Source organism: Hemitrygon akajei, chromosome 15, assembly GCF_048418815.1.
Source record: "Hemitrygon akajei chromosome 15, sHemAka1.3, whole genome shotgun sequence".
NCBI lineage: Eukaryota > Metazoa > Chordata > Chondrichthyes > Myliobatiformes > Dasyatidae > Hemitrygon > Hemitrygon akajei.
Genome location: NC_133138.1, coordinates 26,471,281 through 26,499,166, shown reverse-complemented (window position 1 = coordinate 26,499,166; position 27,886 = coordinate 26,471,281). Strand labels below are relative to the sequence as shown.

The window sequence follows — 27,886 nt, the reverse complement described above, 5'->3', positions numbered from 1 at the left end:
GATCTGATGAAAGAAAAATGGAGGGTTATGTAGAAGGGAAGGGTAAGGTTGACCTTAGAGTTGGTTAAATGGTTGGGACAACATCGTATTTCATGTCGTACTACATCCTGAATTTTTCAGAACACTTGGTCAGCTGAGAAGATCATCGGGGTCTCTCTTCCCGCCATCACGGACATTTACACTACAGGCTGCATCCGCAAAGCAAACAGCATTATGAAGGACCCCACGCACCCCTCATACAAACTCTTATTCCTCCTGCCATCTGGGAATAGGCACCGAAGCATTCAGGTTCTCACCACCGGACTATGTAACAGTTTCTTCCCCCAAGCTCCTCAATACCCAGAGTCTGGACTGACACCAACTTCCTGCCCTCTACTGTGCCTATTATCTTGTTTATTATTTATTGTAATACCTGCACTGTTTTGTGCACTTTATGCAGACCTGGATAGGTCTGTAGTCTAGTGTAGTTTCTTTTCTGTGTTGCTTTTTACATAGTTCAGTCTAGTTTTTGTACTGTTTCATGTAACACCATGGTCCTGAAAAACGTTGTCTCGTTTTTACTTTGTACTGTACCAGCAGTTATGGTTGAAATGACAATAAAAGGTGACTTGACGACCTGAGACAGTTGAAAACAGTAGAAGGAGATTGATAACTTCCAATTATTGCAGTCTGTAGGCTCCACACAGATCCCTTCAGCAGCCTCAGAGCCCACAGAACTGGAGTGGAAGCAAGTCAGCCTTGACTTCAGGAAACAATCGAAGAAGGAAGAGAAGCTGGTTTGTAATGAAGAGTTTGTAAGTCAAGGTTGATTACTCTAAAAAATGCAGTAAGAAAAGGTACATTCTAGGAACAAAAACTGACACCAGCACAACACGTAAGAATAAATGTTAAAACTCGGTGCCGGAGGAATAGGGAAAGGAAGGTCTTGGGATAAAATCCCACAGCTCTTGATGGGCTGCGGAATTTCTTGTCATCAAATACTGACAACTATTGCTAATTATTTTCAATGTTGAAGTTCATTTCAACACAGCCAACATTTTTTCCAGAACTCTTCAGAAGAACTGTGACTCTGTATTGGCCATTAGTCCAAAATGATGAGAGATTTTGTTGTGGAACATTAAGTGTTGTTGGTGGGAAGTTGAAATACCCCTGAAATGTAAAAAGATGAGAGTGAGCACAATTCCTCCTTTTTTATATCTAGACAGTATGCTAATACAGACAAGGGCTAATTTAAACACTAAAGACACACAAAAAATAAAAACAAGAAACAAATTTCTATTACAGAGACACAAAAGAGACTACAGATGCTAGTAATCTGGAGCAACACACACAGAGTGATCCCAGAACTCAATGGGTCAAGCAGTATCTATGGAGAGAAATGGACAGTTGAAGGTTTGGGTCAAGACCCTTCAACAGGACTGGAAAAAAAGAGGGGAGATAGATGGCATAAAAAGGAGATGGGATGAGGTGATGCAAGAGCTGATGGTTGATAAGAGGATCCAGGCTGCAAGGTGGTGAATCTGGAATTCATTACCACAGACGACTGTGTAGCCCAAGTCACAGGGGATATTTAAAGTGGAGGTGGATAGGTTCTTGATAAGTAAGGGTGTAAAAGGTTGAAAGGAGAATGGATTGAGAAGGATAATAGATTGGCCATGATGGAATGGCGGAGCAGACTTAATGGGCCAAATGGCCTATTTCTGCTTCTATGTCTTGTCGTTTTATGATAGGCAGATGACAGAGAGAGTAGTGGTAATGGTGTAAGAAGCTGGGAGCTGATAGGTGGAATAATCTATCAAGTGGAAAGAGCCTTTCACTTTCTCAGGATGCAACAAAATTTTATTTATTTAGCGATACAGCATGAAGTAGGCTCTTCTGACCCTTCGAGCCACATTGCCGCAGCAACCCACAACATATCCGCTTTACAATTTACAATGACCAGTTAACCTACCCAATATGTCTTTGGACTGTGGGAGGAAACTGGAGCACCATGGAAAACTCATGCATTCCATGGGGAGGACATGCAAACAGCATCAGATTTCAACTCTAGACTCTGGAACTTCTTGAGCTGTAATAGTGTAGTGCTAACTGCTATGAAACCATGCCACCAATAACACTGCTTTTCGCCGGTGTCCCTCTCACAATTTACAAAATCATACTTAACCCATGTTTAATGAGTTAATGGGTAGATGAGAGTCCCGTAGTTGAAATAATTTATAAGGACTTCCAGGAATCTTTTGATAAGTTGCCACACACAATTTTATCAGAAGGATTGAAGCACAAGACATTAAAGGGACATTGACATGGAGAAGACGAATCTCAGAGCTGTATACCGCATGGATACTTTGATAATAAATGAACCTTTGAACTTTTTTTTGACAGTATGGATATAAGTTTGACTAAATAACAGGCAACAGATAGAAGTGGTGAATGGTTGTTTTCAGATTGCAGTCATGTTCCCCAGGGATGGATCACAAGCTTCCTGACTGACAGGGTGCAGCAAGTGAGGCTGGGGAGCATCATCTCTAGCACCCGGACAATCAGTAGTGGTGCCCCCCAGGGATGTGTGCTCTCCCCACTGCTCTTCTCCCTTTACACTAATGACTGCACCTCACAGGATCCATCTGTTAAACTCCTGAAGTTTGCAGATGACACAACTGTCATTGGCCTTATCCGAGATGGTGATGAGTCTGCATACAGACGGGAGGTGGAATGGCTGGCCCTCTGGTGTGGTCAGAACAATCTGGAGCTAAATACGCTCAAGACTGTGGAGATGACAGTGGACTTCAGGAGGAGCCCCCCAATACTCCCCCCACTCACTATACTCAACAGTATTGTGTCTGCTGTGGAGACCTTCAGATTTCTGGGTGTCACAATCTCCCAGGACCTGAGGTGGACACCCAACGCGGACACTCTTATCAAAAAGGCTCAGCAGAGGTTGTATTTCCTACGTCAACTCAGGAAGTACAACCTGCCTCAGGAACTGCTGATTCAATTCTATTCAGGAATAATCCAGTCTGTTCTCTGTTCATCCATCACTGTCTGGTTTGGATCAGCTACCAAACCAGACAAGAATAGACTCCAAAGAACCGTCAGGGCTGCGGAAAGGATTATTGGTGTGAAGCTGCCCTCGATCCAGGACTTATATGCATCTAGAGTCAGGAAGCAAGCAAGCAGCATTATTGTAGACCCATCACACCCTGGACATCACCTGTTCCAACTCCTTCCTTCTGGTAGGCGCTTTAGATCACTGTATGCCAGGACAAATAGGTACAAGAACAGTTTCTTTCCGTATGCCATCAGTCTTATGAACACTTGAATTTTAGTCTATTATAAATCAAGTCCACCTGTACATTCAATGAGGTGGACCTCATTGTATATAGTTTATGATTATTTGCACTATTGTTTTGTTTGCTTTTAATTCTGTACAGAGAGAGCTCAGGGAAACCGGCATCAAATTCCCTGTGTGTGTCCTCATACTCGGCGATAATAAAGGATTCTGATTCTGATTGGTATTAGAACCACTGCTTCCTTTGATCCATATTAATGACCTCAAATGCAAACCACAATTTCCAAATATGGAGATGACACAAAAATAGCCATTGTTGTGAATGAAAGGAGAAGAGCGAAAGACTGCAGTAGGATACAACAGGCTGATAGAATGAGCAGACATTTGAATTGTTATTGTGGGGAGGTATGAGGTAATGCATATTGGTAGGAAGAATGAGAAGTGACAATATAGGGTTCAGTATATAAAATAAAGGACACTGTTTAAAGAGGATACTGGATCAGAGGGGCTTAGTCACTGAAAATGGCAAGGTTAGCTGAGAAAATGATTAATAAGGTATGCACAATCCTGCTTTTTATCAATAGAGGCATAGAGTATAAAATTAGGGATTTATGCTGAAACTTCAAGAATGTCCGGTTTGGTCTCAGGGGGAGCATTGTGCTTGATGCTGCTCACTTCAGTATCAGATTGATGTGGAAATATTGGGAGGGATCCAGAAGCAATTTGGGAGACTGGTTCTTGAGATGAGGGTCTCCAGTTACAAGGATGGATTGGAGAGGCTGGTACTGTTTTCTTGCTGGAAGAGAAAGTTGAGAGGAAATCTCATTGATGTATAAAAATTATGAAGTCTGGAAATAGTGAATTGTGGGAGGTTGTTCCTTCTGGCACATCTGCAGAGAGCGCTGTCGCAGAAAAGCGGCGTCCGTCGTCAAGGACCCCCACCTTCTAGGCCATGCTCTCTTCTCGCTGCTGCCATTGGGAAGAAAGTACAGGAGCCCCAGGACTCACATCACAAGGTTCAACCATCAGGCTCTTGAACCAAAGGGGGATAACTTCACTCAACTTCACTCTCCCCAACACTGAACTATTCTCAGAATCTACGCATTCATTTTCAAGGACTCTTCATCTCATATTCTTGATATTTATTGCTTATTTATTTATTATTATTTCATTTTGTCCTTTTTTCATTTTGTATTTGCATAGATTGTTGTCTTTGCGCATTGGTTGTTTGTCAGTCTTGTTATGTGCTGTCTTTCATTGATTCTATAGTGTTTCTTTGTATTTACTGTGAATGCCCACAAGAAAATGGATCTCAGGGTTGTAATTTGATAATAAATTTACTTTGAACTTTGAACTTTGGTGAGAGGCAAAAAAATACAATTTTCTGGTAGAAAATAAAGTGGAACAGAATTAATTATTTCTCTGGACTGCAGTGCCTTCAGTGTGGAGGATATAGTTCCCAGAGAGGGGATTAGATATGGTGAGGAAAAAAGTTGTAAGGCTACTGCTTGGAGGTTAGGAGGTGGAAATGGTGAGTTGCTCTGCTAGAGAGCAGAGTGGGTCTTCCTGTGCTGTAACAAATCCATAATTCTTTAAATATAACAGCTGGCACGCCAACATAAAGTAGATACCATACAGTCTGACATTAGCAATGATGACTAAATGATAAATATTGGCCTGGATTTAGGGATCACTCCCTAGTTATTAGTGCATAATTTAAAGTTAATTAACATCCTTCTAAATCACACAAATTGAATTTCAGTCATTATTACGTACACTGTCTGCTGATTCCTTGGCTGTATTTGAAATGTTTCAGCCAATTAGATCTTCCAGCATTTTGGCACAATTTTTATATATTTATTGATGTAAATTCAATTTTCATTCGGCCCATTTTCATTTTGACAACAGACTAAAAGGAACATTGTCTACAAATATATTGAACTTTTCTAAATCAAACTACCTATTCGTACAACTTCAGTGTGAACTTGTTTAATTACTACTTACTTCGCAGTAATGTAGACACTCCCAGTACCTGTGGCACACCGCTGGTTCCAGACCTCCAGTCAGAAAAACAACCCTAAATCATTACTCTCTGTTTACCTCCTAACACCAGGCCTAGTTTGGATCTGCTTGGACAAGACACACGTGCCCTAACTTTCTGGAACAACTTACAATGCAGGATCTCATCAAAACCCTTGCTAAGATCTATGTCTACCATTTCTGTTGTTGTTGAGTGTTGTCGATGACTCATGGAAACCCTATGGAAGTGTAGTTGTCTATAGTGTTTTTGTAGCAAGATACAGAAGTTGATTGCTAGCCCTTTCCTCTGTGCAGATACTGCTACCGCCCAGCTTGGGACCCAGCCGGATTAGAACTCAGGACTATCTGCCTCGAAGTCCAGTGCTGATGCTATTACATCACTAGCCGACCTGATGCCACATCTACCACCCATCAATGTCCTTAGTAACCTCTTAAAAAACTCAGATTAGTAAGGCCTTGCTGACTCCCCCAAATCAGTCCCTGGGTTGCCAAGTGATCATAAATCCAATCCCAATAATGTCCCTACCACTGACATAAGATAAGTTTCATAGTTTATCTTTATTGCCTTTCTTAATTTACCTATTAAATGCTCCCAGTGGTGAGTGTCTCGAATAGCCAAGGGCTGGTAACACTGTTACAAAAAGGTAGGGGCTACTCTCCAATCTCAAACTTGGGTGATGAAGAAAGGTTAGAGAAGATTGGGCCTATCAAGCTGAAAAGAAGACATCAAAGAATCAATGCTGTCTTCTTACAATAGTTATACGGTTCTTAACATTGTCATAGCCGGTGGGGATGGGGGGTTGGGGGTTAGTGGGAATAAGCTGCCACCACCTATTACATGCTTCCAATGGCATGCATCTCAAAGAGCCTCTCACAGTCAAGTCCAGCTCCTGGCCTTCACGTGTGGCTTAGCTACTGAACCTGGTAGAACTGTTTCTACTGACAAGAAAAGGGGCAAAGGCAGGTTACTTGCTCCTTAATCCAGTTACTTTGGGCTGAAGGGGCTCATCAACCATGCTTGGCAGCTCATCTAGGAGAAGGAAAACACTGATCCCCAACTTCCACTGCCCTGTGGTTACACTCAGCCATGTGGAAGGCTTCAGGAGTAAACCCTAAGGGAAAAAGAGCTGGAGTTCCTAAGTCAGTCCAACGTTGAATTCAATACTGATTGGCAATTCCTGCGACACTGCTGGTGCCAAACTGTATCAGTTTCTCCCATTCCTTTGTGTTCATCAGATGCGTGGAAAGGGGGAGCCTGCTACATGGTTGTTAGTTTGCTCTCCAAATTGTACTGCCCTGGTTTCCATATCTAGACAGCTAGGATGCACCATCCATTGTTGATCCTGACGAAGGAGGCCTCAGAATAGCATTAGCTTCTTCCCTGGAGTCTACCCTGTTGTTAGTTTTCATCCAGCCATCCTGATACTGGGCTTTTCATCAGAAACTTTAACAGTTCTTTTCCTTCCGCAGAAGCTGTTTTACCCACTGAATTCTTCCAGCAGGTTGGTTGTTGCTCTAGATTCCAGCATCTGCAGTCTCTTGTAACCCCAAATCTAATCTATTATTACCATTTCAAAAAAAAACCAGTCAGATTCATCACCTCAGTAAAAAATTATCTCTGGCTGTTGTCAGCAATTACAAACGCTAATAATGTCTTTGTACATATATGAAATTTACCAATCTACAATCCCACAGCTTCTCTCTTTCCCCTTTCTTAAATAACAACAGCTGGCACACATTTCCACAATAAACTACTACAAATATTCTATGATTTACACAACTACAATATACACAATTTCTTTACAGCACCATTTATTTTTGGAGTACTTTCTTTGATTTATGAATTATTTTATGTTACAATGAGTTGCATGCCATCCCATGGAGCCAATACCAGATCCCATGGTGATAATTTCTCCCTCCTCCTTCTCTCATTTTCCATTCTACATTCTAACTCATGCCTTACACCTTCTCTTCTCACCTGCCCTTTACCTCCCACTGTGTCCCTCCTCCTTTCCTTTCTTCCCTAGTCCATTCTCCCTGCCTATCAGATTGCTTCTTCTTCAGCCTTTTCCACTGATCATCTTTCAGCTTCATACTTAATCCCCCCTCCTCCACCCAGCTACTTTCCCCATTATCAGGTTTCCCCTATCATTTGAAGCTTGCCCTCTTTGCCACACATGCACCACTTACGCTGGCAGATTGTTCCACACTCTCACGGCCCTCTAAGTGAAAAGTTTCCACTCATGTTTCCCTTAAGCTTTTCAGCTTTCACTCAGACCTCCTGTTGTAGTCCCACCCAACCTCAGTGGAAAAGCCTGCTTGCATTTACCCTATTTATATGCCTCCAAATTTTATTTATAAGTAGTGTGACAGACTCCATCCACGTTAATACTGTTCCAAAATAACCAGAATGCAATCTGCCCAGCATTTTTAGCTCAGAGGGACACAGGCCTTCCGCAGATGGCTGTAGATTCCAAATCAAAATCAATTTTCACTGTTCTGATTATTTGTTCTGACTTCCTTTCAACCTTGAGAAGGAAAGGAAATACTCGTGGAAAATGCTGTGCTTTATTGCCAGTATTTTCTAATTTTTTTCTGGGGTGTGAGCAATACTAGCAAAGGCGGCATTTATTGGCCATCCCCAATTCCCCATGATAGGCGAGAGATGAGCTGCCTTATTGAACTGCTGCGGTCCTAGTGAAAATGGTCTCAGTGCTGTGGAATATTGAGTTACAAGATTTAGATCCAGGGACTATGAAGAACAGGTCAACTTTCACTTTTGATTTATTTTGATGAATTCTAGTCTCTGATGGAGTCATGTCTTGGAAATAGCTGGTTCACCATTCCATGCTAATAGAGTTTATATCTAGAGTTCGTTCAATATGTTTTATTATAAAATTGCTTCTTTGAACAGCATGTCCTGAACAGTTCACCTGCTGTTGTGTTTTCTTTATGGATTGGTTCCCTTTTGGTGCAGATCAGACAGACCTAATAAGGTGATGACAGGATGGAGATTAAGTGAATCAGGAAGGGTGACCGCAGGGCTGAGCTCAGTCAGACCTGAAAGAGAGATGGCAGAGTGAAGCTCGGGTAGATCTGAAAGGGTTGATGGCAGAATGGAGCTCAGCAGGACCTGAAAGAAGATGGGAGGGTGGAGCTCTTGTGCAGCTGAAAGAGTGAATGCTCTGCAGACGTGAGAGAGTGATGGTGTAGTCAACAGTGTTGGGTGAACTAGGATAAAGATGGACAAAGTGAAGGGGCAAGAAATTTGCAACAAGGATCAGCCAAGAGCAGGGTGATTGGAAAAGGACAATAAATCATGATGTGGGTGTGGACCTGGTATGGTGAAGCACAAACAATGCATACAAATATGGTTAGTGTAGAAAGTAGAAGGATGGCATGCATCTGCACCATAGGATTCCATGTCTTTGGTGCGAGTGGGAAATGCAACTTCCTTCCTGTTATTACACACTCTGCCCAGTTATTTTACATTATTATTATACAACCCTTGCCTCTTCAGCCCTCAGCCTCACTTCCTGGATATAAGACTTGTAATCTTGAGGCACTGGTTTAAGAAAAATACGGATGATTTATCACATAGACATTTGGTCTGGCCTATTTGTGACTCTGGGCACATTAATTGTGATTCAATAAATGATTGTTTTATCAGTGATGTCCATAATCAGTGAATGATTTTTTTTTTAAATAGCACTTACTTCTGGATGGGAGATGATTTTTTGAATAATTTTTTGAGACTAGAATCCATTACTGTTTTCACATTTGTTAATTGCAAATGCATCATGACGTGTGTGAATTCAACTGTAGAGACATAACTTACACTGCTGAGAGAACAGTTTGATTCCAGATTAAGAGTCTGGCATATATCACAGGTGCATTCAATGACGTCACAGGGAAGCTTCCACCAAAACAGAAATTTCTTCTCCACTCTCAGTTCAGCCTGAGACAATTCAAAGACAGAGTATCACGGGTTACTTCCTCATTCATAACAAAATAAACTTGATATTTCACAGTGCTCTACAGCTGATTAAATGCTTCTTGTAGTTTTGCCACTGTTGCATTGAGAGAAATTTGAGGTTGAAGATTGTTCAGCACACAAGGGTAAAGGAGAACAAATTGATTGTTACTTGAGATCTCATGCAGCATAAAAACACAACAAAAGCAATAAATATAAATATTAAAGCAATCCTGCTGATCTTCTGGGATTTTCCCACACAGCGGTCTCATTTCCAGAGAATGGTACGATGAACAATAAACACCCAGAGAGCGGCAGTTCTGTGGTTGAAAATGCCCTGCTAATGAGAGAGGTCAGAAGAGAATGGTCACATTGGTTCAAACTGACAAGAACTCAGTAACAGTAACTCAAATAACCACATGTTACAGTTGAGGTGTGCAGAAGAGTATTGCTGGATTCACAGCATGTTGAACCTTGAAGTGGACGGGCTACAGCAGTAGAAGACCATGAACATACACTCAGTGGTCACCTTATTACATACAGGAGATACCTAATAAAGTGTTTACTGAGTGTACTCTGGTTGTATATACATAAAGTAAGACTTTGGGGAAGAGTAGCTGATATGGATGTAGTGATGGTGGGGTGGGTTAATAGATGAAGGTGCTGTTCAGCCTGATGGATTTGGGGAAGTAAATATTTTTGAGTCTGGTATAGGAGGGAGATTAAAAATCTGGCTCAGTGGTGCCACATCATCAACCTCTCACTCAATGTCAGCAAGACCAAAGAATTGATTATAGACTTCAGGATGAGGAAACTGGAAGTCCATGAGCCAGTCGTCATCAGGTGATTAGAGATGAGAGGGTCAGCAACTTTAAATTCCCTGGTGTTATCATTTCAGAGGACCTCTCCTGAGCGTAGCACGTAAGTGAAATTATGAAGAAAGCATGGCAGCGCCTTCAATTAGAAGTTTGTGAAGATTTGGCATGACATCTAAAACTTTGACAAACTTCTATAGATGTGTGTTGGAGAGTATATTGACTGGCTGCATCACAGGCTGGTACAGAAACAGCAATACTCTTAAATGGAAAATCCTACAAAAGTAGTAGATACAACCCAGATAATCATGGGTAAAGCCCTCCCCATCATTGAGCACATCTACACAGAGTCTCGTCACAGGAAATCAGCATCCATCATCAGTGATCCCAACCACCCAGGTCATGCTCCCTTCTCACTGCTGCCATCAGGAAGAAGATACAGGAGCCTCATAACTCATGGTACCAGGATCAGGAACAGTTATTGCCTCTCAACCATCAGGCTTTTGAACCAGAGAAGATAACTTCACTCAACTTCAACTGCCCCATCACTGAACTGTTCTAACAACCTATGGTCTCACATTCAAGGACTCTTCATCTCATGTCCTCAATATTCAATATTTATTATTATTATTATTTATTTATTTTCTTTCTTTTTGTATTTGCGTAGTTTGTTGTCTTTTGCACGTGATTGTTTGTCCTGCTGGTGAAGTCTTTCATTGATTCTATTATAGTTATTGGATTTATTGAGTACGCCCACCAGAAAATGAATCTCAGGGCTGTATATGGTGACATATATGTACTTTGATAATAAATTTACTTTGAATGTTGTACTTTAGTCCTAGCATAAGTACAGCCGATGCTTCAGGTATACAACCTCCCATTAGTATCAACGTGGTGATATCCAATTAAACTTTATTTGCCATTAACATACAAATCTTGGCCAGGATAATGGAAAGCACCAACTACCTCTTTAAAAGAAGAACATGGGATCATTTGTATTCAATTGATAGGATATGAGGGAGATGGATTGCTTTAAAAGTGTTGGGCATTGGAAGAAATAATTGGCTTCCAGATGATTGTTGAGTCCTGTGCAATCCAGGATCTTTCCGAAAGTAAGTAACCCCTCCCCTGATTTATCATGTGTCTCACCGAGACGAGTCCGAGTGGCCATCTTGAGGCTTCAGTCAGAGAAAGCAAAGGAAAGAAAAACTCAAGGTTATGTTTTCTTTCCTACCTTTCTTTATATCTGCTCATCTAGGACAGTAGAGATAACAGGCAGGTCAGTCGAAACTTCTTCTTGCGAGATATGGGAAGGCAGGGAACCTCCAGAGTCCCCGATGACTACAACTGCAAGAAGTGTATTAAGCTGCAAATTCTAATGAACAGTGGTAAGGATTTGGAGCTCTGACTGGATGAACTCGAGATCATTTGGGAGGCTGAGGGGGTTGTTGATAGGGCATATAGAGAAGTAGTTACACCCAAGTTGCAGGACACAGGAGACAGACTGACAGTCAGGAACAGGAAAGCAGTTAAGGAGCCAGTGCAGAGTACTCCTGCGGTCAACCTCCTCAATAACACATATATCACTTTGGATACTGTTTGGGGGGGGGGGGGGTGGGGCTGTGTGTTTGCCTCTGTGACTCAGAAGGGAAAAGTGGAGAAAAGACACGCTGTGGTAATAGGGGATTTCTTAGTTAGGGGAACGAACAGGAGGTTCTGTGGCTGAGAATGAGATTCCCAGATAGTAGATTGCCTCCCTGGTGCCAGGATCCAGGATATCTTGCATTGAGCCGTCATGAAAAGCCAGAAGTCATGGTCCATGTTGGTACCAATGACAAGGGTAGGATGAGATTCTGCATAGTGAGTTCAGGAAGTTTGGTGCTAAGTTAAGGAACAGGACCTCCAGAGTTCTGGTCTCAGGACTGCTACCTGTGCCATGTGGTAGGGAGCCAAAACTAGGAACAGTTATACAGTTTAATATGTGTCTAAGGAGTTGGGTATTCATATTCCAAGGGTAGTCATAGCCAAAGGGTGGTAGTGGGGATGAGCTCCCACTGCTAAACAAATGCTCTTCATGGCGAGTGTCACAAACAGCCTCTGACAACCAAGACCAACTCCTGGCCTTCACGTGTGGCATAGTTTTTATGCCCGGCGGAGCTGTTCTCACTGACAGGAGAAGGGGCAAAGGCGGACCACTGGCGCCTTAAAACCAGCTGCTCCGCGCAAATGGGGCTCCTTAACCACGGATGGTAGCTCATCTAGGAGAGGGAAACTCCGATTTCAAACATCCGCTGCCTTGTGGCTATACCCGCTCATGGAAAGGCTTTGGGAGTAAACCCCGAAGAAAAATCCAGAGTCAGAGTCCCGAAGGCAGCTGACTGCTGTACCCAGCACCGGCACGCCAACTCCTGCGATGCTGCTGGGACCAAACTGTATCGACTTTTGTCGTTCCTTTGGAACCTGTCATCAGCATGGGGGGGGGGGGGGCCCACTGCACGGGCAACAGACGGATCTCCATATCAACTCTGCCCTGGCTTGCGCCCTGGAGAAGCCACTCCTGAGAACTACTAGAGGTGCAGTACCCACAGTCGACCACGACTGATGGAGGCTACATAAGCAGTTGGGTTAGAAGAGAGGGAAGGCATAAGGATTTTGGATCATTGGGCTCTCTTCCAAGGAAGGTGGGATCTGTACAGAAGGAATGGTTTGCATCTGAACTAGAGGGGGACTAATATCCTAACAACACACACGAAATGCTGCAGTTGCTCAGCAGGCCAGGCAACATCTATGGAAAAGAGTACAGTCGAGGTCTCAGGCCGAGAGCCTTCATCAGGACTCCTCTTTTCCATAGATGCTGCCTGGTCTACTGAGTTCCTCCAGCAATTTCTGTGTGGTGCTTGGATTTACAGCATCTGCATCTTTTTTCTTGTTTGTGATTGGACTAATATCCTAGCGGGAAGGTTTGTTAAGGCTGCAAACTAGCATTGCAGGGTATAGGAATCAGAGTACAGAACAGTTCATGGGGAGGTCGTGGATGCCGATGTTGGTAACCATATAACCATATAACAATTACGGCACGGAAACAAGCCATCTCGGCCCTTCTAGTCCGTGCTGAATGCTTACTCTCACCTAGTCCCACCTACCTGCACTCAGCCAATAACTCTCCATTCTTTTCCTGTCCATATACTTATCCAATTTTTTTTTTAAATGACAATATTGAACCTGCCCCTACCACTTCTACTGGAAGCTCGTTCCACACAGCTACCACTCTCTGAGTAAAGATATTCCCCCTTGTGTTACCCCTAAACTTTTGCCTCCTAACTCTCAACTCATATCCTCTTGTCTGAATCTCCCCTACTCTCAATGGAAAAAGCCTATCCACGTCAACTCTATCTACCCCCCTCATTATTTTAAATACCTCTATCAAGTCCACCCTCAACATTCTACGCTCCAAAGAATAAAGACCTAACTTGTTCAACCTTTCTCTGTAACTTAGGTGCAGAAACCCAGGTAACATTCTAATAAATTTCCTCTGTACCCTGTCTATTTTGTTGACATCTTTCCTTTAATTCAGTGGCCAGAACTGTACACAATACTCCAAATTTGGCTTCACCAATGCCTTGTACAATTCTAACATTACATCTCAACTCCTATACTCAAATGCTCTGATTTATAAAGGCCAGCATACCAAAAACTTTCTTCACCACTCTATCCACATGAGATCCACCTTCAGGGAACTATGCACCATTATTCCTAGATCACTCTGTTCTACTGCATTCGTCAATGCTCTACCATTTAACATGTGTGTCCTATTTTGATTAGTCCTACCAAAATGTAGCACCTCACACTTATCAGCATTAAACTCCATCTGCCATCTTTCAGCCCACTCTTCTAACTGGCCTAAATCTCTCTGCAAGCTTTGAAAACCTACTTCATTATCCACAACGCCACCTATCTTAGTATCATCTGCATTCTTACTAATCCAATTTACCACCCCATCATCCAGATCATTAATGTATATGGCAAACAACATTGGACCCAGTACAGATCCCTGAGGCACACCACTAGTCACTGGCCTCCAACCCGACAAACAGTTATCCACCACTACTCTCTGGCATCTCCCATCCAGCCACTGTTGAATCCATTTTACTACTTCAATATTAATACCTAACGATTGAACCTTCCTAACTAACCTTCCATGCAGAACCTTGTCAAAGGCCTTACCAAAGTCCATATAGACAACATCCACTGCTTTACCCTCATCAACTTTCCTAGTAACCTCTTAAAAAAATTCAAAAAGGTTTGTCAAACATGACCTTCCACACACAAATCCATGTTGACTGTTCCTAATTAGACCCTGTCTATCCAGATAATTATATATACCATCTCCAAGAATACTTTCCGTTAATTTACCCACCACTGACATCAAACCTACAGGCCGACAATTGCTGGGCTTACTCTTAGAACCCTTTTTGAACAATGGAACAACATGAGCAATACCCCAATCCTCCAGCACCATCCCTGTTTCTAATGACATTTGAAATATTTCTGTCACAGCCCCTGCTATTTGTACACTAACTTCCCTCAAGGTCCTAGGGAATATCCTGTCAGGACTCGGAGACTTATCCACTTTTATATTCAGGAGACAGTCAGGAGACCCAGATGGTAGTTTGCCTCCCTGGTGCCAGGGTCTAGTATGTTTCTGATCGCGTCCAAGATATCCTGAAGTGGGAGGGTGAGGAGCCAGAGGTCGTGGTACATATCGGTACCAATGACATAGGTAGGGAAAGGGAAAAGGTCCTGAAAGGAGAATATAGGGAGTTTGAAAGGGATGACTTTATTCAAAATGGAGAACAAAAACTTGGAAGTCCTTGTGCTAAATTCACAAAAGGTTAATTTGTAGCTTGAGTCTGTGGTGAGGAAAGCAAATACAATGTTAGCATTTATTTCAAAGGGACAGGAATATAAAAGTAAGGGTGTAATGTTGAGACTTTATAAAGCACCAGCAAGGACTCACTTGGAGAATTATGAGCAGCTTTAGGCTGCTTATCTTTGAAAGACTGTGCTGAAACTGGAGAGGGTTTAAAGAAGATTCAAAAAATGATTTCAGGATTGAATGGCTTGTCTTATGAAGAGCATCTGAGGGCTCTGGGCCTGTATTCACTAGAATTCAGAAGAATGAGGGGTGACCTCATTGAAACCTATCCAATGGTGAAAGGCCTTGATAAAGTGGATGTGGAGAGGATGTTTCCTATAGCGGGAGAGTCTAAGACCAGAGGACAAAATCTCAGTATAGAGGGGTGTTCTTTCAAAACGGAGATGGGGAAGAATTTCTTTAGCCAGAGGGTGATCAATCTGTGGAATTCAGTGAAGGCCAAGTCCTTATGTAAATCTTAAGACAAAGGCTGATAGATTCTTGATTGATCAACACATGAAGGGATACAGGGAGAAGGCAAGATATTAGAGCTGAGAGGAAAATTAGATCTGCCGAGATGGAAAGGTAGAGAAGACTCGATGTCCCAAACGGCCCAATTCTGCTCCAATATCTTATGGTATTGTTTTCTTATTCCATTAACCAGAGGTTTACAGTACTGAGAGATCTTTTGACTGACATAGCCAGCCATTGTGTTCTATGCACATTGTTTTGGTCAGTATTAATACCACTGAATTCAGTTTAAAGATATTCTGTGCCAAACACCAAAATGAAATATATTTCATTACAGTTTTCTATCACAGGATGAATTTGTGATGTTAAATGAATTCTGTTAATATTAGTTTTAACTGTTCAAAGGAACAGCTGGTACATCAAGGCACATGATATCTTCAAAGGGCGCACGGGAATTAGGTGTTGTGATCTGGTTTAGACCATAAAGTGTTACAGTGTTAATGAGCAAATGCAAGATGATGAAACAAAGAGATCAGGCAACTAAATTAACATACAAAATACTGGAGGGACTGAGCAAGGTAGGTGGCATCAATGGAAGGGAATATACAGTTGACGTTTCGGGCTGAGAATAGAAACTCCTTACAGATAGTGGCAGGAAGCTCCTTACAGATTACAAGGAATGGAAAAGAAGGAGGAAGAAGACATATAGACTGCATTTCAAATGGAATAAATCCTCTTTGGAAGAATGGAAAATACAGAGTTGGGAGCATGTTTCTCTCCAGTTTCCCACTCTCCCATCTGATCAGGTGCATTGACATTGGCTAGCATGCTTTTCATTGGGGGCAGATGGCTCGGAAAAACATGACACTAAGAATGCAGTGCTGGAATTCTGAAAGTCTGATGTACTCTATGGGATCAGCAACCAATAACGTGTACTGGAGGTTACTGAAGTAATTGCAAGATCTGTGCCTTGTGTCTAAATGTTTAAATAGAATAAAAGTCTAAAAGATGTGTCATTCTAGAAAGAATAGCTGAGTCCTGAAGCTAATGTCATAGAGGAACAGTCGTGAGACTTAAATGAACTTGGCAAGCCAAAATTACCCAAAGATATGTAGAGTTCACTGTGTACTCAGGCTGGAGTAACAGAACGTAGCGTCACTAATTCATAGTTTTCCTTTTTTTAAAATCTTAAATGAAACAAAACATTTAAAAAAATTCACATAGCTGGACATTACATTCTGAATAATTAAAAGCATGAGATAAAACCACAAACAAAAAAACAAAAATAGTTAGTTAGAGTTATTTGAGACAGGACAGATGAGTGGTGCTTTACAAAGAGTTATAGTACCAGCGATCTGAGTTCAACTCCTGCCGCCATCTATAGGGAGTCTATATGTTCTCCCCATGACCACGTAGGTTTTCTCAGGGTGCTCCAATTCTCTCCCATATCCCCAAAATATACCAGTTGGTAGGTTGATTGATCATTATAAATCATCCCATGATTAGGCTAGGGTTAAACTGGTGGTTACTAGGCAGCACGGTTTGTAGGGCAAAATCAAGTCTAAATGGCATATTGTATTCTCAATTCAGTTGCAACACAGACAAATTTTGTAAACTGAGGTGGTGTGGCACGGCAGCAGCGGCCTTTCAGACCTGGTGTTACTTTAATTTAATTTTCTATTTTAAGTTTGATACACAATTTTCGATTAGGGCACATGGATAACAGAGCGGCTATCTACCATCGCCAGATACTACTACAATACAGAGATCGCCCAAAAACAAACCTCCACAAAGATCTGCTGGCTGAATTACGCGACGTCGGCTTTCTGAGGGGAACGGGCCTACATTCCTCGGACTTGCCTGATGTTGGGAGCCTGAGATGGAGACGTCGAAAGCGATGTGCAAGGAAGCAGAAGCGAGGCAAACGGGCAGGGGTCCGTGCCAGGCTCAAAGCAAACCCTAGCCGGCCGGCTCTCCCGTCCATTCTGCTCTCCAATGTCCGCTCCCTGGACAATAAAATGGACTACATCCAACTCCAACGTAATACTCGGCCGGAGTACAGAGTTTGCTCCGCGTATGTCTTCACAGAGACATGGCTCACTGATGGGATTTCGGACGCTGCCATCCAGCTAGACGGGCTAGCTTTGTTTTGTTCGGACAGAGATGCAGCTGTCTCCGGTAAGGTCCGCGGTGGCGGTGTCTGTGTTTATATCGACACGGAATGGTGTAAGAACTCTGTGCTGGGTTCCAGACACTGCTCATCTCTAGTGGAGTTTGTGGCAGTTCGATGCAGACCATTTTATTTGCCACGGGAATTCACCTCTGTCCTTATATTCGGTGTCTACATTCCCCCCAGCGCTAATGCTAAGGAGGCGCTCTATGAACTGTACGGGGCTATTAGCGAATGCACACCCTGATGGTCTGTTTATTGTCGCCAGTGATTTTAACCACGCGAACCTTAAGTCAGTGCTCCCCAAATTCCATCTGTATGTGGACTTTGCAACGAGGGGGGAGAACGCATTGGACCTGGTTTACACAAACATCCCCGATGCGTACCGGGTGGAGCCCCGCCCCCACCTCGGATACTCAGACCACATCTCTGTTATGCTAATCCCAGCATACAGACCGCTCGTCAGGCACTCCAGACCAGTTCAGAAGCAGGTGAAAACCTGGCCAGCAGGAGCCATCTCTACTCTTCAAGACTGCTTTGAGCACACTGACTGGCACATGTTCAAGGAGGCTGCAACCGATGGCGACTCTACCAACTTAGAGGAGTACACAGCATCAGTGACCAGCTACATCAGCAAGTGCATTGATGATGTTACTCTGTCCAAGACCATCACTATACGCGCTAACCAGAAGCCATGGATGTTCTGAGTAAGTTCTGAGCAAGCTTGTTGTTATTAGGCAGGTAGATCGGGTTGTAAAGAAAACTTTTGGCACATTGGCCTTCATAAATCAAAGTATTGAGTACAGGAGTAGGGAGGTTATGTTGAAGTTGTATAAGACATTGGTGAGGCCTAATTTGGAGTACTGTGTGTAGTTTTGATCGCTGACCTACAGGAAAGATGTAAATAAGGTTGAAGGAGTCGGAGGTGCAAGGGGACTTGGGAATCCTAATGCAGGATTCTCGAAAGGTTAACTTGCAGGTTGAGTCAGAAGTAAGGAAGGTAAATACAATGTTAACATTCAATTTGAGAGGACTACAATATCTAATAATGGATGTGGAGGGGATTCAGAGGATGTTTACAAGAATGATTTTAGGGATGAAATGCTTGAGGAGCATGTGATGGTTCTGAGTACGTACTTGCTGGAATTTGGAAGGATGAAACTGGGAATCTCTTTCAAACCTATGAAGAAGATTTTCTTTAGCCAGAAGGTGGTAAATCTGTGGAATTCATTTCCACAGTCAGCTGTGGAAGCCAAGTCATTGGGTATATTGAAAATAATACACACAACTGTCCCGAGCCATCAGAGGGGCAAAGCGTGTACACGCCCAGCTAATCCACAGTCACTTCTAGGACAGCGGCGACACGCGGCGCATGTGGAAGGGCATCCAGGACATCACCAATTACAAGACAACATCACCTGACTGTGCAGGTGATGCCTCCCTCCCAAATGCGCTGAATAACTTCTACGCCCGGTTTGAGGTGGAAAATGATGTGGCGGCGAGGAAGTCCACCCCTCCTGTGAATGACCAGGTGCTGTGTCTCTCCGTGGCTGACGTGAGAAGAACCCTGTGCAGGGTCAACCCACGGAAGGATGCTGGACCAGACAATATTCCTGGTAGAGTGCTCAGAGGATGTGCAGACCAGCTAGCAGATGTTCTCACTGACATCTTCAACATCTCCCTGAGCAGCGCCACTGTTCCAATGTGCTTCAAGGCCGCCACCATCGTCCCCGTGCCGAAGAAGTCTTCAGTGTCCTGCCTAAATGACTACCGTCCCGTTGCAAAGTGTTTCGAGAGGCTCGTCATGAGGCATATCAAGACCCTGCTGCCCCCCTCACTGGACCCCCTGCAGTTTGTGTACTGTCCCAGCCGCTCAACAGATGACGCCATTGCCACCATCCTCCACCTGGCCCTAACCCACCTGGACAAAAAAGACACATACGTTCGGATGCTGTTCATAGACTTCAGTTCAGCATTCAACACAATCATCCCTCAGAAACTGATTGGAAAGCTGAGCCTATTGGACCTGAACACCTCCCTCTGCAACTGGATCCTAGACTTCCTGACTGGGAGACCTCAGTCAGTCTGGATCGGGAGCAGCACCTCCAACACCATCACACTGAGCACGGGGGCCCCCCAGGGCTGTGTGCTCAGTCCACTGCTGTTCACTCTGCTGACCCATGACTGTGCTGCAACACACAGCTCGAACCATATCATCAAGTTCGCCGATGACACCACTGTGGTGGGTCTCATCAGCAAGAAGGACGAGTCAGCTTACAGAGACTAACGGACTGGTGCAGAGCCAACAACCTGTCTCTTAATGTGAACAAAACAAAAGGGATGGTTGTTGACTTCAGGAGGGCACGGAGCAAAGACTCCCCGCTGAACATCGACGGCTCCTTGGTAAAGATTGTAAAGAGCACCAAATTTCTTGGTGTTCACCTGACGGAGAATCTCACCTGGTCCCTCAACACCAGCTCCATAGCAAAGAAAGCCCAGCAGTGTCTCTAATTTTTGCGAAGGCTGAGGAAAGTCCATCTCCCAACACCCCATCCTCATCACATTCTACAGGGGTTGTATTGAGAACATCCTGAACAGCTGCATCACTGCCTGGTTCAGAAATTGCACCATCTGGGATCGCAAGACCCTGCAGCAGATAGTGAGGTCAGCTGAGAAGATCATCGGGGTCTATCTTCCCGTCATTACGAACATTTACACTACACGCTGCATCCGTAAAGGAAACAGCATTATGAAGGACCCCATGCACCCCTCATACAATCTCTTCTCCTTCCTGCCATCTGGGAAAAGGCTCCGAAGCATTCAGGCTCTCACGACCAGACTATGTAACAGTTTCTTCCCCCAAGCTATCAGACTCCTCAATCCCCAAAGCCTGGACTGACACCTTGCCCTACTGTCCTGTTTATTATAATGTCTGCACTGTTTTTGTGCACTTTATGCAGTCCAGTGTAGGTCTGTGGTCTAGTATAGCTTTCTCTGTGTTTTTTTTATTATTACATAGTTCAGTCTAGTTTTTTGTACTGTGTCATGTAAACCATGGTTCTGAAAAACGTTGTCTCATTTTTACTATGCACTGCACCAGCAGTTATGGTCAAAATGACAATAAAAAGTTGACTTGACTTGACTTGAAAGATACAGAGGTCACTAAGCAATACAGTCAGCAGTTCCAATCATTCCTATTTAACAGAATAATTTAGAAACAGTCACCTATATTTTTCTAACAGCCTGTATAAGGTGACAATGGCATAACCAGCCAAATGAAGGTAATTGGATTAACCAAGCTTCAAGCTTATTATTGTAAGTGACTGACATTGATATTATGTACATACAATCAGTGGCCACTTTATTGGGCACAGGGGTGGATCATTCTCGCATCATCTCGCATCATTCTCTTTAAATACTAGAGACGGTTTTGCATAGAAGTCACAGGAGTCAATATCCTCAACTGCATCATGGAGCCGAGGAGATGCATCCATTTGGGTTACCAGGAGAAATTGGGTAGCAGAACACTGCATTTGAAATGGCCTTAGGATTAACTTTGACAGCACAAAACTACTGTGCCGCACCAAAGACTTTTGGGACCGCTTGGTGAGGGAAACTTTTGAAATAAAACTAGAGGAAAAGAATTTTAACACAGACAAAGGTCTCACTCCAAATAAGAACTGAAATTCAATTGTAAACAAGGTGGGAGAGCAGAAACCAGATTGGATGAGAACTAACCAATCAGGAGGGAAGGACTAAGGGGGTGTAAATACCACGAGACTTGACATACCCAGGAGACTTGACATACCGGGGCACCTTCCCTGATGAAGGTGGCAGAGTTTGTCATCGAAATGTCAGTTATGATCAATACCTGTACTCAGCTGGAAGCCAGAGAAGAGTTTATTAGCTTCTGAGATACTTAAACCACAAATTCTGGCACCAACAATCATACCATAGGCAAAGTCACTTGGATCACATTTCTTCCCATTTCAATGTTTGGTCTGAACAACAACTGAACCTCTTGACCATGTCTGCATGCTTTTATGCATTGAGTGGCTGTGGCTGCCACTTGATTGGCTGATTAGATATTTGCATTAATGAGCAGCTGTAACTAATAAAGTGATCACTGAGTGTAATTTGCACGTAGCCATTCTCCACTTTTGCATTTTTTTCTGAAGACAGGGGCATATCTTTAGTACTTTGTGTCCTCTATTCTTCCAATTGTCTTTTGACTGCATTGACTTTGCATGATTTTGGTCAAACACATAATTCCCCCACCAAATTCCAATTCATTGCCGGTATAATTGTTCACAATAAATACTCAGTTTCAATAACTCAGTTATGCATTTCCCAGATTACAAGTAATTATATTTGATAAGCAAATGCATGTGGATGGATTGTGGAAAAATATAAAATCAACCTTTTTCACAGTGGATTACTTTATATTCCCACAACATCAGCTAGCACTTCCTTTATAAAGGTTAGCAATATTTGTCGCATGTACGTTGAAACTTCGAACCACTGAGTGAAGTGCGTCACTTGCAACAGTCACCAGCAAATGCTGCCATGCTTCTGGCTGCAACACAGCATGTCTAAAATTTACTAACCTTAACCAGTACTGTGCAGAAGCTTTAAGCACATAGAAAGACCTAGGGTGCCCAAGACCTGTATTGCTCAATGTGGAGCGGAGAGAGAGGGTAGAGGGCTGTGGGAAAAGTGGAACAGAAGGAGTGCTGGGGCAGGGTGGCACAACCACAGATATAGCAGCACAACAGATTCGGCAACAAACAAAAGAGCTAGCCAAATCTTCTGGGGGGGGGGGGGGGGGTGCACATGTTCCTGTCCACATCAGCAGTGTTGAGGTTAACAGGGTTGAGAGCTTCAAGTTCCGAGGAGTGACCATCACCAATAGTCTGCCCTTGTCAAAGCATGTTGATGCCACAGCCAAGAAAACTCAACAGTGCCTCTAATTCCTCAGGAAGCTAAAGAAATTGGGTTATCTCCACCAATTTTTACCAATGCACCACAGAAAACGTGATGGCCTGGTCTGGCAACTGCTGAGGTGATGACTACAAGAAACTGCAGAGAGCTCAGCATATCACCGCAACCAGCCTCCACTCCGTGAACTCTGTCGATCCTTCCCGTTGCTTCAGTAACACGGCCAGCATAGTCAAATAGCCACCCAGCCCACACATTCTCTCTTCACCCTCCCTATTGGGCAGAAGATACAAAAGCCTGAAAGAATGCACCAGCAGGCTCAAGGACAGCTTATATCCCACTGTTCTCAGATTACAGAATAGTTCCTTAGAACAATAAGATGAACTCTTGACCTCACAGTCTACTTTATTATGATCTTGCACCTTATTGTCCACCTGCTCTGCACTTTCTCTGTCACTGTTACACTTTATTTTGCATTTTATTATTATTTATTTCCTTGTACTACTCAGTGCTCATCTAATGATTTGATCTACTCTATATGAACAGTATGCGGAACAACCTTTTCACTCTATGTCAGTACATTTGCCAACTATAAACCAGTTCCAATTTCAATTCCAATTGTTTTTCTCAAGGAGGGGATGTCAATTACTAGACAGCAGAGTCTTAAGGCAAGAGAAGGAACTGGGGGAAATCAGCAGGTCAGACAGCATCTATGGAAATGAATAAACAATCAATGTTCTGGGCCAAGACCCTTCTTCAGGACTAGAAAGAATAGAAGATGCCAGAATATAAAGGTGGGAGGAGGGAAAGAAGGATAGTTGTAAGGTGATAGGTGAAGCCATGTGGGAGGGAAAACTAAAGGGCGGGAGAGGAAGGATATTCTGTTAAGAGTGGAGAGTGGACCATAGGAGAAAGGGAAGGAAGAGGGGCACCAGGGAGAGTTGATAGGTAGGTGAGAAGAGATAAGAGGCCTCTTAGAAGAAGAGGGGTGGAGTTTGTTTTACCATAAGGAGAAACTGATATTCATTCCATCAGATTGGAGGCTACCAAGATGGAATATAAGGCTTGTTGTCACACCAGACTGAATGGTCTGGTTGCAAAGAATTTTGAAAACGCAATTTTAATAATCTGTAGTTTACGCATTATTCATTCATTAACGGACACCACTGAACAGATAAGTGTGCAGGGTTGTTTTAATTGTGTTCAATCAATAAATTATTATTTACCTTCAGAAATGAAATGGATCTCTCCAAATAGGCAGAGCCTTCGACTGAGATTTGCCCCGCTAAACTAATGGGATCTGGTTGAACAGAAATGGTTTTCAATGTGACAATCTGGTCATCACTCCTGCAGTTTTCCCAGGTAAGGCCATCTAAACAGCAAGAGAAAAGGAGTTCACAAATTCATGCTATCTCTTTTTGGATATTATTTTTTATCATAAACACAAGCTTATAATTTTCATATTTTTTCACAAAATAGACAGAAGCCATTCTGCCCGAGCCAGTGCAATCCTGTCAATCCCATTCCTTCAGTATTTCTCTATGAACTAATCCTGTTCTGCATAACCTATCAACTACCACCACTCCCTAACCCAACTCTCTCTCTCTCTCTCACACACACACACACACACACACACACACACACACACACACACACACACACACACACACACACACACACACACACACACACACACACACACACACACACCCCCCCCCCCCCCCCTTCATTAGGGGCAACTTGAAGGAGCCACAAATGTACTTACCAGCACATCTTTGCTCAAGCGCTCAGGGGAAATTCACACACTCACAGGGACCACTTACAAAATGCACAACAGAGACCAGAATCACTATTGGAGCTGTAAGATGACTGCACAGCCCATCATTAAATCTATTTCCCCATTACCTTCGGCAAAAAACATTGGAGTTAATCGGTGTAATAAATGAATTAGCATTCCTCAGAAATGAGCTTCAGCAGCCCCAACTTGCCCTTGACAAATTCTCTTCTGTGACAGCATTAACTTTCAAGTACATTCCTCAGCTTTTTTGTTACAAGTTTTGTTTAATTTTATACTTATACCACTTGGCTGGTGGAGCAGGAGAAGAGACAACAAAAAGACAGCAAAGGAAAGCGCCATCTTCTCCTCGACGTAGAGCCTCAAAAGTAGGAAATCAAACCTTGGTGGCTAGACTTAGCTTTATAGCTACTGCTACAAGGATGTAATAATTTCTCTATGACTACAGCCAATCACCGCATGGATATTTTGCATATTTTACCACTTGTTGTTCGATTGGAATGTTCTTCCTGAACATCTGTTGACATTGTTCCATTTATTGGTAACAAAAGATTCAGTTCTGGGACCAATTGTTTTAAGGCCTTGTCATTCCTTTGTTTCTTGCTTTAAGTAAACTAACTGGGAAATTTAAAGGACATTAGGGCAAAGTATTCAACCACAGTGAACCCACAATATTAGCAGGACATCTTATGCATTATGCTCCTTCAGAAGCTGTGCAACTATTGAAAACTGACATGTTGAGGTCAGTCCCCGACCATCAAAAAGATGCTAGGGAGCAGATTTGGTCCCAATGTGCAATTATATAACTATGGTACAGAATGCTGGGCTTAACTCTGAGGGGGATTCACACCAAAAGGTACCACTATTAGGCCAAATGCTCCATTATGGCTGATTTATTTTCCCTTTGATCTCCATTTTCCTGCCTTCTTCCTTATAATCTTTAATCCCCTTAGTAACAGGAACCAATCAGATTCTGTTTTAAATATACTCAATGACTTCACTACCACAGCCATCTGTGGCAATGAATTCCTCAGGTTCACCACTCACTGGCTAAAGAAATTCCTCCTCATCTCTTTTCTGAAAGGTCATCTTCTATTCTGAGGCTGTGCAAGATGGCTGTGCAGTGGCGTGTACGGGCCAAATCAAGGTGGCAGAGCCCAGGCCCAGGAGCTAAAAACGAGCCATTGCTTGGCCTTTGCTGGAGAGGACTTGTAGGCAATCCCATGTGGCAGAACCGAGGTGAGGCTGTGGTTAAGAAGGTATACGGTATATTGGCCTTTATCAATCATGGAATTGAATTTAGGAGCCGAGAGGTAATGTTGCAGCTATATAGGACCCTGATCAGACCCCAGTTGAAATACTGTGCTCAGTTCTGGTCACCTCACTACAAGAAGGGTGTGGAAGCCATAGAAAGGGTGCAGAGGAGATTTACAAGGATGTTGTCTGAATTGGGGAGCATGCCTTATGAGAATAGGTTGAGTGAACTTGGCCTTTTCTCCTTGGAGCGACGGAGGATGAGAGGTGACCTGATAGAGGTGTATAAGATGATGAGAGGCATTGATCATGTAGATAGTCAGAGGCTTTTTGCCAGGGGTGAAATGGTTGCCACAAGAGGACAGAGGTTTAATGTGCTGGGGAGTAGGTACAGAGGAGATGTCAGGGCTAAGTTTCTTACTCAGAGAGTGATGAGTGCGAGGAATGGGCTGCCGGCAATAGCTGTGGAGGCGGATACGATAGGGTCTTTTAAGAGACTTTTGGATAGGTACATGTAGCTTAGTAAAATAGAGGGCTATAGGTAAGCCTAGTAATTTCTAAGGTAGGGACATGGTCAGCACAACTTTGGGGGCCGAAGGGCCTGTATTGTGCTGTAGGTTTTCTATGTTTCTATGAGGCAAGCAGAGATGAGTTAGGGTCGAGACGCAGGGTTTGGGCCTGGGCTTGAGAACGAGGAAAGGCCCAAGGTTTAGATTTAAGCACCAGGCTGAATTGGAAAGGTTGGGTATGAGCCAAATCGAGGCGGCAGGACCCAGGTCCAAGAACGAAATAAAGCAGTAGGGCCTGGGTCCGAGAGCAAGGAACAACCCAAAATTTGACTGATTTAAACACCGTCAAATTGGAAAGGCCAGCTACAGCCTGAATCGCAGTGGTGGAGCTCTGGCCTGAGAATCTGGCAAAGCCTCAGAGCCCAGTCCTGAGAGTGAGGAATGGCCTGAGGTTTGGATGATTTATGCGTTAGGTCAGATCTAAAAGGTCAAGGTGTTGGGGCTGGAGCAAGGTACAGGCTGGTTAAGCTCAGTGCTCTGCGAGGTTTACTCATCTTCTTTGAACTGTTAGGGAAAGTAAAGCGGTGATAGACAAGAGCTACAGGGAGGTGGTCACCCCAGGAGACAGATAAATGGGTGATTGTCAGGTAGGAAAGGGAGATCCTCAGATAGTGGAGAGCACCCCTGTGGCTGTCCTCTCACTGATAAGTCCTGCATTTGAGTACTGTTGGGGGGGGGAACCTACCTGGGGGAAGCAACAGTAGCTGTGCCTCTGGCACAGAGTCTGCCCCATGGATCAGAAGGGCAGGAAACTGGAGAGGATGGCAGCAGTAATAGAGACTCTGTAGTTGGGGGACAGATAGGTGATTCTGTGGCTGCGAAAAGGAAACATGGATGGTAGCCTGCCTCCCAGCTGTCAGGGTCTACGATGTTTCTGAACACGTCCACAATATCCTGAAAAGGGAGGGTGAACAGCCGGAAGTCGTGGTACACATTGATAAGAATGATATAGGTAGAAAAAGGGAGAAGGTCCTGAAAGCAGAATACAGGGAGTTAGGAAGGAAGTTGAGGAGCAGGACATCAAAGATAGCAATCTCGGGCTTGCTTCCTGTGCCATGCAACAGTGAGGATTGGAATAGAGTGAGGTGGTGGATACATGCATGGCTGAAGAATTGGAGTAGGGGCAGGGATTCAGATTTCTAGATAATTGGGACCTCTTCTGGGGCAGGTTTGACCTGTACAAAAGCGATGGGTCTCACTTGAATCTGAGGGAATCGATATCCTTGCAGGCAGGTTTGCTAGAGCTGTTAGGAGTGGTTTAAACTACTGTAGCAGGGGGATGGGAACCGGGATCATAGAGCTGAAGATGAGCCAGCAGGTTAACAAGTAGATGGTGTAATATGTAATATTATGTAAAGAAGGACAAGCCAATGCAGACAGAGCAAAGAGTTGAGTTGTTCCACAGAGGCAAAACTCATAAGGGTGAAAAATATAGGACTGAGGGTGCTGCATTTAATTATGTGTAACATTTAGAATAAGGTGGATGAACTCATGGTGCAATTAGAGGTTGGTTGGTATGATGTTGTGGGCATCACTGAGTCATGGTCGAAAGGCCATAGTTGGGGGATTAACATCAAAGCATATACTTTGTATCAAAAGGATAGGCAGGAAGGCATAGGCAGTGGTGTGGCTCTGTTGGTAAGAGATGGAATTACAT

At 43.5% G+C, this 27,886-nt stretch overlaps 1 protein-coding gene across 1 annotated transcript; it reads right to left on the bottom strand.

The window, feature by feature from the left end:
- Positions 1 to 13: 13 nt before the first annotated feature.
- On the bottom strand, positions 14 to 24,806 carry gm2a (ganglioside GM2 activator). Its single transcript, XM_073067962.1, has 4 exons — positions 24,691 to 24,806; positions 23,838 to 23,983; positions 9,168 to 9,287; positions 14 to 1,149 (listed from the first exon to the last, which is right to left on the bottom strand). The coding sequence occupies exons 1-4, from the start codon at positions 24,746 to 24,748 to the stop codon at positions 994 to 996; spliced, it is 480 nt and encodes a 159-aa protein (XP_072924063.1). The 5' UTR covers positions 24,749 to 24,806; the 3' UTR covers positions 14 to 993.
- Positions 24,807 to 27,886: the final 3,080 nt, after the last annotated feature.